This window comes from Cebidichthys violaceus, unplaced genomic scaffold (genome assembly GCF_023349555.1).
Source record: "Cebidichthys violaceus isolate CVI_PGR_0920_01 unplaced genomic scaffold, fCebVio1.0.p SCAF_197, whole genome shotgun sequence".
Lineage (NCBI taxonomy): Eukaryota > Metazoa > Chordata > Actinopteri > Perciformes > Stichaeidae > Cebidichthys > Cebidichthys violaceus.
This window is the reverse complement of record NW_027176369.1, coordinates 1-12,219: the sequence shown is the minus strand read 5'-3', so window position 1 is coordinate 12,219 and position 12,219 is coordinate 1. Positions and strand designations below refer to the sequence as shown.

Sequence of the window (12,219 nt, the reverse complement as noted above, 5' to 3'; positions counted from 1 at the left end):
TATATATGTGTTACCCATTAATGAGCGGAAGTGAGGTTGGGGAAAGGACAGGAACTATGGCTGGGTGTGGATTTTCAAAACGCGCAGGGCAGCAGAAAAAAAAACTATGGTTTTGATGAAATGCAGACGTCAACATTAACACAAAATTTAGCATTCCCCCCCCCCCCTTCTTCTTCTTCTTCTTGCCCAGATCCCCCTCAGCTAATGAAGGGACACACTGTTTGGCTGTCCAGCAAGCCTCTGAAAAACTTGCGAATAAAAATATCAACTGCTTCCATTCGGGATATTTACACTCATCCTTCACACACTCTAAATGTTTGGGAATCACGACCGCCGACTGATCCTGTGCTTTCAGAAACTGTGATCAGGACTTCAAACCCCCCCCCCACTCCCCCTTCCCCGGGTCCCTCCCTGCTTGTGTCCACCAACCATGAAGCCTCAGATTAATCTGAGGCCGAAGCTGGAAAATGAACAAGAAGATGGGAGCTGAGTTTAAGGAGGTCAACTTCATGTTCGCGTGCTGAAAGACTCGTTTATATACGCAGGAGTTTTTATTTTATTGCGTATATCTACTGATTGTCTTATCAGATTACTGACGAGGGAGTACTACTCAGCTCGTACAAACAGCAGTAGAATGGCCTGAAGGGACATGGACGCACTGAATGAAATACGTTTTTTAAAAGTTGAACGAATACTTGATATCTCGACCTCTGCTGCAAATATTTTCTCAATTCTTTTGCGAGATGCTTCTCGTGAGTCTTGTACTAGTGCAATGGCTGGAGTGCCTCTTTGGTTACATCAGGGCTTAAACCGAAGATTATTTTCGTAATTGAATAATCTGCTGATTATCTTCGGGTTGCTCACGCTCATCCGGAACGAGCCGATCGCTCGGGCTCCCCGAATATGCCGCTTGCAGGCTCTTGTTCTCCAGAACCGCTCATTACGGCGATTCCTAAGTTTAGCATTTCATTGGTCTGCAAACATTATTTATTCAACTCTAGTGTAAGACCAAGAACATCTGCAAATTCTAACATTTGAAGACGTAAGGCTTTAACATTTTTGGGGCATCTAATTTATATATTGAGCATAGTCTTTGTGAAATAAACTCCTTAAGATTGTATTCGTTCATTCATTCATCACTCTCATTTTACAGATTTAATCAAAAGCAGTGCCAAACTCCAGTCATATTTATTACATTTGAACGCACAGTCACAGCTTCCTCTATCCAAGGAGCTAGTTTCCCCTCTAGAGATTAATAAAGTGTTCTAATATATTATGGAGCGGTGGAAATATAGTGACCCTTTGAGAGTACGGCTGAATGAGATCCTACAACTGTCTGAGTCTGTAATATGCAAACGCTGATGTATAACTGAAGTGTATTCATGGTCTTCATATCTGCTCCTTCAGTCTGTTGATGCCTTTGTTGAGACTGCAGAGTAAAGAGGAAGCGGACTCACCTCGCTCCACTCCTCAGGCTCAAGCTCTCTAATTAAGTAATGAGGATTTCTTCTGATTTTGATCATAGACCAAGCAGCTGGGGGCCCGTGTGCCTTTCCTTTCGCATTGCGTGGCCTTAATAGACTCGCAGACCTCCGGACCACCTCCAGAAGAAAAACACATATTACAGTAATTAAGTGAATCATAGAGTAATACTGAGAGAGGAAAGTGTCAGAGGTCTAATACGTACCGCACTGAATAACTGAGCGTAACTTGTAAGCGTTTCCCATAAGGGGCCAAAGTGACAAGAAATTAATTTGTACCTTTCAAGGGATTTTTTACCCTTCTTGGCATGTCGTCCGCCGTTAATGACTCCTTGGCCTCGCGCATATATATATATATATATATATATATATATATACGGAAAGGGTGGCACTGAGTCCAGCTGTGTACCTTATATTTATACAACCAGAGCTAACTGACATGACACTCTCTCCCCTCTGCACACAGCAATTACATTCATTGGCGGTTGCTTTAACCAGATACAGTACCCAACTGTACAGATGGCAATGTAGCAAATTACAGCAGAAGTGTGATATTTTTAGTTGTTTCCTGTCAAAGCGGGGTATAAAGTGAACGCTTCTCTGTGTAAACCGGGAAGCGGACGTTAACTACAAAAAAGCTCAGGAATGGGAAGTTGAGCGGGCTGGAACTGGCTGGATGTATGCTGCGTTTAAAATGCTGTGAGGCGGCGTAATCACGCAACGGCAACATGTCACTCACACGAGCGTCTGATGGCCTCTCCGTCGCTGCTGCGAGGGGAGTTCAATGAGAGGTTTTTACACGAGGAGGGGAAAGTCTGGCGCAAAACTTTCTTTCAGATTTTCCTGAGATGTATTTGCCACTGAAAACGCATGAAAATCAACAAATTAGACGATTGGTCAAGCGACCTGCATTCCAACCCAAAAATATTTGTTGGATGTAGGGCTGCAGCCATTATTATTATTTTCTGCATCAAATTATCCATTCATCAACTTTTGTCTATAAAATTCAGTCAGACATCTTTTACGTCTTGCTTTGTCCAAACAACGTTCCAAAACCCAAAGATCTGAAATCTGTATCAAGTCAAGCCTCCTCTGAACAGCTGGAACCAGCAAAAGTTTGGCATTTTAGCGTAAAACATCGCAATTTAACAGTTGCCGATTAATTATTGCTATTATTATTAAAAGCTCAAATGAATGTGAGACACGTCAACCTTGGATAATGCCTTGTTTTCCTCCGTGTAGACGTCTCAGATAGTCTTCCTGCTGCATAGCTTTCCCTAAAAAACGTGTTACTGGCTAAATTCAAACTGTACCCTGTGATTAATCCGTGAAGCACAATGTCATGTCTGACAACTCTGAATATGTTTATATAATTATACAAATATTAGTGTCAGATTTTGTCATTTAAAGAAAGCCAAAATGCTCCCTTCCACTTATCTAGACTGCTAGTTGACGGGAAGCATCCGTACACAGCAATATGAAACAATACTCACTGCTTTATACATATAATATAGCTTTCCACCTGGCCAATGGAAGGACCCTAAACATGTGAGCGACCACGGACCACCACAGAATGTCAGGGACTGTGATCACTGCAGAAGACTGAGTGTCTGTAGAGCTACAACCAGTAGTTGATGAATTGTTTAGTTTATCACGAGAAAATGAATCAGCAGCTAATTCGTTGATCAATTAACAAAACAAATGATCCGATTCCAGCAATTTCAATATATTTCCTTGTTTTCTTAGTTCTGTGACAGTAAACTGAAGAAGAAGAAAAAAACGTTTGTCGGACAAAAGTAAAATGCATCTTTTTTTTATAGACCAAATGATTAATCGGTAGATTAATTGATTATGAATGTAACCCTTAGTTGCAGCCCACATGCCTGCAATGACGGATGGTGCAACGATTTAAAAGAAAAAGCCATGAACAACCAGTGCTTGCCAGTAATCAACAGTATAAACTATTACAGTCTGCGATAAATATCTATCTGGTGATTAAATACTGCACAGGGTCGCCGTGTGTTTTTTTTCCCATGCCTTTGTCCATTGAGGAAGTCTCATATTCATCAGTGAAGTCATCCCCCTTTCTACCCAGAATACATTGGCCAGAACCCACCAAATAAATAACTAGGCTGGTTTTTTCTTCTCATCTGGATTCCTTGATGTACTGGGTTGGATTTTTCCATTACTAAGCAGAATAAGAGCATTTCCTTTCACTTCCAGCAGTCTCTAAAGCTGGCGCTCACCATCAGGAATGTAAACACACACAGTCTGTAAACAAGGCTCTCTCTGACCCCCAACCCCCCTCCAACAACGCTGACCACCGCAGACCGGCCTAATGACGTCCCTCGCTGACCCCCCCCCGCTCAAAGAGAGACGCAGCTCCATTATTCAGCCGAGAGGTCACAGAGGGGAGCGGGGAAGAGAGGGCGAGAGAGGAGGAAGGACGGTGGAGCGACAGCCGTAGGCCCGGGGAAAAAGTTCAGAGGCCGACATGACGGTCCCACTGATATCTTCTCCTGAGTCACAGTATCCCCAATCAGTGAGTAATGGAAGAGGAAAAACAAAACGTGGGCTCAGTGGGGTGGGCGGGGTTTAGAGGATTAATGATGAAGACGAGCCACCGCAGCTGGCCGAGGGACGGCACTGAGGCTCCTCAGCGAGCCGCTCTGGAGGTGAGTTTTAAGACTGCGGGGTCAGAGTGCCGTCAACGCTGCTGACTCCATCCTCCCCCGAAACCAACAGGGATGTTGTCAGCACAGTGCCGCATCTGCACAGAGAACAAAGGCCACTGACAAGGGCGAGAGGGACAGAGAGGAAGAGATGGGAAGCCGGAGAGAGAGAGAGAGAGAGAGAGAGAGAGAGAGAGAGAGAGAGAGAGAGAGAGAGAGAGAGAGAGAGATTTCTAATTTTAACCACAATGCCGCAGTTGAGAGAAGCATCACAGGACTCATTTGGAACATATTGTTCCGATTAAAGCCTTTCGCTAAATAAACAAGCTCTCTGCACCCGTTACTCCTCAGTGTTGAGGGTTCTGAATGTTTTCTCACCGCTGGACTCTGGTGCGTTGCACACAAAAAGCAGTTGTTCTCGGGGAAAGTTTCGGTTGATTCGACTACTTCTGCTCTGTCTGTCGCATAGCAAGTCCACAGCCCCGCAACCAACGCAGGGGCCTCGCTATAGCTGCTGATCAGGTGACTTAAAGGGAGGAAAAGGTACCATGACAGAGCAATCTCAACAGCTGGTGGGTTCAACCCCGGGGGGGTGTGGGGGGGGGGGGCAACATGGACCGCTTAGGTTCCGTCTGGCTGTGACCCACCATTCGTACGGCATACAAAGTTTGTTAATTCACTACATGCATGCAGATGATGAGAAGAGGCAGTTATTGAATATAATGTTAAGCAAACTGAAGGAAAAGCAGAAATGATGATCATACTCTGACCCTACACACACACACACACACACACACACACACACACACACACACACACACACACACACACACAAACACTAAACAAATCACAGGAATCTTAGAATTACCGTTTTTCAAATGTCATCCTTTGACTTTGTTATTGTCGTCTATAGCGGTTATTTGCATACAAACTAAAAATTATTAAATATTTGCTTAGATTTAAAGAAAAAAAATCTTGGCATCAGTAATTTTAATAATTTATTATACGCTGCTCAAAGCAAGTGTAAGCAACCATGTCATAAGTCCCTCTCTAATATCTATTACATATTGCTGTGAAACATTATTCATGTTTGTATGATATCATCACGTCACCAATACATTTTTACTGACTAGAGCTCAAAAGCAGGCTAGTAACCACAGGCTGTATATAAGAAGTGCATGTAGTCATCGCGGCGATTACGCCGTCGCCATCTTGGATCTGTCGCCATGTTTTGTTTTTGTCACAACTAATGAACAGAAGTTACCATATTTGGAACGCGGAGGAGAGACGTAGAGATGGAGTATACGGCTCTGGTAGCAGCAGCAGCAGCGACCTGTCAATCAAAGTCAGCCCGCCCTAAAGCACGCTCTAAATGGACCATAACTTACTAACAGAACATCATGCTGTTCTGAAGAAGAGATTAAACTAGAGATTAAGACCATAAACTCATGTTTACAATGTTTACTGAGGGAATAAATCAAGAGAGAAGTAGAGTCATTTTAGACTAGACTTCTATACAACCAGAGGAGTCGCCCCCTGGTGGACACTAGAGAGAATGCAAGTTTTAAGACACTTCCACATCGGGTTCTCTCTGCAGAACCGGAGGTTTCCGGCTGCTAGTAACGCGTCGCGGTGCCTGTGCAACCGCAACCTCCTGGCCAGTGAACGAGGTGGGAGGCGGGACTACACCGCAAACATGCACAACGCTGCAGTTATTCTCAGCTGCATGCACAAGTGTGTCTTAAAAATGTTGCGCTATATTTAAATTATTGCTGGAAGCTCGTCATGTGATGGTGATGAATTCTTAAAGTCCTACAGAGAGATGCAGTGCAGAACTTTATCCTTGCAACCGAGCGGAATAAAAACCATATTTCTCATTTTAACAAAGAAAAGTCTAGCAAAATACGCAGTTTTCTTACAAAAACTATTTCCAGGAGAAACTGGATTAAATGCTAATCATTTGGAAAGTGCACTTATTGAGATTCTAGTTTGGAGACCTTGAGTGTGGAAGTCACATTTCTTGAGGCCAGAATGTCTTTGCCAGTCTGTTGCAGAGAGGAAAAACTCTTGGTTTTTACATTCCAGTGGCGAGGATGAAAGTGAGCAACTGTCCAGAACGAAGGCCCGCCGGATCGCCACGGGTCACACGGCTCGCACCAGACGGCTTCGACTTCTACATGCGCCTGTAAACACCGTTTTGTACGTAGCTGCGGCCTGCATGCCCTGAAACCAAACTAAGACGCACGCATCGAGCTGCAGCTTGGCCATGGAACTAAAGAACATTAACAGGCACAATAAACTTCAACCATTTTAAAGAATCCTGTCCATCATGGAGCCTCATTGTGAGGAGTGAAAAACACTTCTGCCTGCTAAGTGCAACCATTACCATCTAGTCCAAAATCACTCATCGCAGTCAAGACACATTCGCTTGTACTCACAACACACCCACAGATCAAAGTGGGGTTTTTTTTTTTTTTTTTTTTTTTTCGTGATTCATACCGCATCGCTCTTGGGACAGAATTGTTATCAAGTGTTTCACCACTCAAGTAATGCCAAGATAATAATCTCCCTGCTCTGTAACAACATGTACGCCGGTTGTCGGGAGCACCACTTGTCAGGCAAGATGCTCGCTCTCTCTCTCTCTCTCTCTCTCTCTCTCTCTCTCTCTCTCTCTCTCTCTCTCTCTCTCTCTCTCTCTCTCTCTCTCTCTCTCTCTCCTGAGTGCGTCTGCTGAGCGGTAAAGTGAAGCCGGATTGATATCCCCTCCACCCACCCTCATCATCAGCGAGTGACTGAGGGCCAACCCCCGGAGGCTCAACCCTGCCTCAGACGCTCCGATCATAACGAGAACGCGACCGTCTGACACCAGCATACCTGCTGCAGAGGAACAGAGGAGACGAGAGAGAGCGAGAGAGAGTACATCGTGTTTGTGTGAAAGGGAGCTTTGATGTAGTGAGAAGTAACGCGTAGGAGAGACCGAAGAGCGACGCGTCACTTAAGCTAGCAATCAAAAAATAAAACGTCCTCAAACACTTGAGGCGGCGATCTCTAGAGAAGACGTATTATGCTCATTCTCAGGTTCATTCTTGTATTGGGGGTTTCTACTAGAGCTCGTTCACGTGCTCGTTTAGCGCTTCGATACTTAAATACAGTATTTATAGATTTTAGTCTTGGGTGATTTTGAATTTCTCTTTGCGTGAGAACAATGAAATTGTGCTGAGGTTTAGCACTCTGGAGTCTTTTTGTTGATACACGTGCTTCAAGTTTTCCGAATTTGTGTACACAGGTCCGTTATTGTAGTGGAGAAAACGTCACCAAATACTCCCGGTATTCGTAATACTGCAAATACTGCAATACTCTTATCGGCGGTGCCGTATCACCACTGCGTTACCCTCCTTCAGCGATAGCGACTGAACAGACATTTATTGAAATGAATATCTTCAAGATTGCCACTTTAACTTTTCAAAGTCACGGAGTCTTCTTCTTTTTTCCTGGCTGACCCGAACGCATCTTCCATTCGCCGGCTGTTTGAAAATGACTTTGCCAAAAATGTGCGCTCCGGTACCTCTGGCAGGCAAATAAGAGACTTTTTTCGTCTGCTTGTTTTTAAAAAAAAAAAAAAAAAAGGCACATCCAGCCTGTGAGGGGATAACAGCAACAGCTCGACAAACACCGCTGCGGGAGCTCGTCGGGAGTACGCAACGAGCAAACCGGTGATGAAAGAGGAGCGCCAGAGGAACGACGCAAACTTAACGACCGGCCACGGTCAAAGAGAGACGGTGCTGCAGCCTGCGTCCACCCGTCTGTCTTTACTTCTTCTTCTTCTTCTTCTTCTTCTTCTTCTTCTAAACAGCGAACCTTCAGAGAAGTTCAAGGCCATGGGCAGAAATAAAAGCCCCATTAAAATGGCTCCACATGCAGTTTCAAAGAGCGGTTCAAATAACCACATACACTCTCTCACTGTCCCAATTACACGTATACACACACACACACACACACACACACACACACACATATGCTGACACTTCCATGCTTACACAGACCTGCAACATATCCAGCTTTCTGTCAAGTAACACATAATGGGCCGGACAAGACCGGGGGGGAAAGCGACGAAAAGGGGGACAGAGGAGAGCTGTGCGCTGTGACTGCTTTTTAAGTTTGTTGCAGAAAAAATATATAAATAGCGCGCGGGCTGACAGCGAGCTCTCTGACACACTGGGTGTAATGCAGCCGTTGCTTGTGGCTGACAGAGAAAAAGCACAGCTACTTCATTAAGTGCGAAGGAAAAGAAAGCGGAGGACAAAGCAAACAAAGCAAGAGTTGGGTGAAAAAGGAAAGGGGTGAGTGAGTGAGTGTTGGGGGTGGGTGGGTGGGTGGGTGATGGAGGGGGGTGAGGGGGTCTTCTTCTTCCTTTCCATCTCGCTCACAGTGGAGACTCGGGCAGCATCTCTATAGGTAAGCTTCCCCGTCACTTGGGCCTCCTCACATTGCCAAGGCTGCTCGGTTCCCACAGTGTGTCCGGGCCTGGATCTGGCCTTCCTATATATACGCGCTCAGGCAGCCCGGGCGTCTTTAGAGACCCCCAGGCCCCGGAGCAGAGGTTACACCAACACAAACCAGCCACAGCAGCATGTCAGCCCCACACCAACCGTTGCCTTGGTGCCGCCGCATTAACGAAGAGCTCCCGACTCCGTTCGAGGGAAAGTGATTTGCCATGACGTGCATGGCTCCCCTCGCTCCTTTCCTTCTCTTTTTCCCTCGCTTGTTGCTGCTCGCTCACTGAGAAACCTGCTCTCTCTCTCTCTCTCTCTCTCTCTCTCTCTCTCTCTCTCTCTCTCACTGTCTGTCTGTCTCTGCACCCTTAATCTCTCCTGTTTTCACCCGGTCTCATTTTTCCCTTCTTTGTCATTCTCTCCACCACATCCTCAAATCTGCCCTCCCTCATTCCACTGCTCCCTCGCTCCCTTTTTTTTTTTCTTCTTCCTAGAGTAATGACCGAGGCCTGAAACACTGTGCCGTGATTAGACTGACTGATGAAAGACAAAGACTCTTCTCTGCAACATCTGCATCGAATAAATATTGAGATGACAATATATAAGTCTTCATCGCTCATCCCCTCCAGTTTTTTTCCCCCCAAAAATTCTTCCCAGCTTGAAGACGTGCCACAGAGTTGCCACCAAACATCAAACGCGATATTTATTTTTCAGTTCGGCACAAAAAATATGCTCACAAATAACTGCGGAGCCGGGAAAAAACACACAAAGAGAGCGCGTCGCTGCCGAGTCGCTCGACCTCGCACCGACACAAAAAAACAAACGGGAAACCGCAGGAGAAGCCGAGCGAGCGGCCGTCGTCCACGCCAACAAACAGGTGCGTGTCACGGCCCGCCCCCCCCCCCCGGCACTGACGCAGCGGCATTTCCACGCCGCAAAGGAAGTGTGTAATCGATGTTGTGGAAAATAAAGTGAGGAGAAAAAAAAAAAAAAAAAAAAGTAGTTCTAATTGCAAAATGTAAATATTGAGTTTTCCCACAAGTGGGGGGCAGACCACCCAGGATGCAAAATAGTCACCCACCCCCCACCCCCTTTCCCCTTTTTTTTGCCTTGTCGACCGCCTGAGAGATGTCTTTTTGTGTGTGCGAAACATCACCGGGCCACAATCGACACTCACACAGAAGAAGAAGAAGAAGAAGAAGAAGAAGAAGAAGAAGAAAAAACTTGGCGTTTCTTTCGCATATACTCCTGGCAGCTCTGGCTTTGGCATTTGCATTGTGGGAAAATGAAGTGGTGAAAAGAAAAAAAAAAAGAAGAAAAACTCCCTGAAGGAGAAAAGGCTGAATCACAAATTGAGTGTGTAGCAGCGTGTCTTTCCTTGCTCCTGTAAAGGTGCCGAGGGGTTTGTAAAAATTCAGGCTGGCTCTCGTCCTGGTCTGAATCATTTTTTTCTCACAGGGAGAGGAAGAGCAGCGAGAGGGCAGCCGAGCCCAGCATGGGCCCGGCGCTGTGTGGCTGCAGTGTCTGACAGACGAGAGACTCCTCGGTGTAACGTGTTACAGGCCGGTGTCAAATACTTTGTCTGGACCGTGGCAAATACCTCCCGGTAGTCTCACTACTGGTACCTGCAGGATGGGCTGGGACACATAACTGTTCACACCGATGGTGCTGTTTGAAGATCACAGGCAGCAGAAAACTCTCAGTCAAACTTACATTGAGCCTTTTTTTTTATGTTCCCGCATAAATACAAACAAAAAGGAATGAAGTGAGATGAACAGAAGGAGCCTGCTTGAATCAAACTGAGAGATCATTTTGATCCAAAACTTTGCTCTAATATCCCAAATACTCCTCTTTTTCTACTTGTTTAAGCCTAAATTAAAGTCCCATTCCTTTGGACAGCTGATCAAGTGTCATCACTGTTGGCTTCCCCCCCCCCCCCCCTCTTCCCCCCCTCCAAAAAAAAAAGCATTCAATTAGGCGCCGAGCCGAGCATTCCCAGCCATCAGGAGTAAAGAAAAGCTATTTCTTTTGACGTGAAAAACTTACCTTGAGTGGTTTTACTTCCTGAAGCCGACTGTTGGACAAAGGCGACCAAGCAGAAGCCTACAAATCCAAGGCTCGCGCGTATCAAAGCGTGCATATACATGTTTAACTTTAACAGCGACAGTTCGAACGCGAGCACTTTCTGAGATATATACGATGCGCGCGAGAGCACATGCAGAGGGCGTGTGTGCGTGTGTGTGTGTGTGTGTGTGTGTGTGTGTGTGTGTGTGCGTGCGGTATAAAGGTCTCTTGTTATTCCCTCTGAGCACCCGCTGGTATAGGACACCGCGCGATCCGGTTTCCTCTTTTACGCCTCGCTTATACGAGTTTCAAGTGATCGGGGTTGAGGACAGCCCGGCGGCGCGGAGCGGAGGAAGGCTTTTCTGTTATCATGTTTCGAGCCAGACCGATGTCAATTTAAGAAAGGGGGAGAGCGACAGAGCGAGAGAGAGAGAGAGAGAGAGAGAGAGAGAGAGAGAGAGAGAGGAGAGGGAGGAGAGAGAGAGGGGAAAGAGAGAGAGATGGAGCGGCGGGGTCTGAAGGGGGAGGAGAGAAGAAGCGTCCGCGCTGCGCTCCGGACTCCTCTGCTGCTCCTTCTCTTCTCTGACTGGCCCTCACCGTTTCCCTTTTTTTTTTTCTCCTCTTTTTTTTTGTCCTGCAGGAATGTATTACACACACACACACACACACACACACACACACACACACGCACACACACACACACACACGCACACTGGTGCTGGTCGGCGAGAAGGTGGACCGGGGTTGCGTCTAACACGTGCTCGGGCTCGCGCAGTCACCTGGCCGGTGTCACCTGCGCAAAAAAAAAAAAAAAAAAAAGTCCCCCCCCCCTCACGTCGGCTGAAAGGGGGGGGGGGGGGGGGGCAAGAGGGCGGATGGATTTGTAAAGGACTCAGATGGGAAAAGTAATAGCTGGAGATTGCATTTTGTTCTTCGCCCGTGTGGAGCTGCGGCTCATCCAGGCCGACCATCACACCATTAAGCGCCCATTTTCAACGGGTCGTGGGGGGGGGGGGGGGGGGGGGGGGGGGGGGGGGGGTGCAGCGTTGACGTGATGGTGTCTGCTGATGGAAGATTAATGCGTTCATTAATAAAACGGTTAGTCAACAACAAACGTTGACATTTAGGAGACAAAAAAGTCACATCAGGACCCAAATATGATGGCGATATGATACGATGGCATTATTAAAACTATTTAATTTGACTTTACCCTCAATGATTACTGAATGGAGTTAAAAGTTCAAATGAGAAAAGCACTAAATTGCATATTTGAAAATGGGAAATGAAAACCTAGAGTTTTTCATTTTGCACCATTATTCAGCTCAATTTAATCTCCCTGTTGGAGCTGGAGCTGCATGAAGAGCTGAAACCCAAGTGAACAAGTGAAAAAATATGATGAAATATGATTTTCTTAATAATACTCCCTGTGGATAACTACAGCAGCTGCTCACAATACACTCAGATGAGTCAGTTCCTCAGGTACGATCACTAACAACCAGTGCTTGTTTA

The 12,219-nt window shown here is 46.1% G+C and overlaps 1 protein-coding gene across 2 annotated transcripts in view; it reads right to left on the bottom strand.

Annotated features, from left to right (window-relative positions):
- scube3 (signal peptide, CUB domain, EGF-like 3) overlaps positions 1 to 11,138 on the bottom strand; it is a 68,910-nt gene extending 57,772 nt beyond the window's left edge. For both annotated transcript variants that reach the window (XM_068714002.1, XM_068714003.1), the window contains exon 1: positions 10,693 to 11,138. In XM_068714002.1, coding sequence (XP_068570103.1) covers positions 10,693 to 10,792 — 100 coding nt within the window. In that variant the 5' untranslated portion in view covers positions 10,793 to 11,138. The remainder of the gene's footprint in view (positions 1 to 10,692) is intronic.
- Positions 11,139 to 12,219: the final 1,081 nt, after the last annotated feature.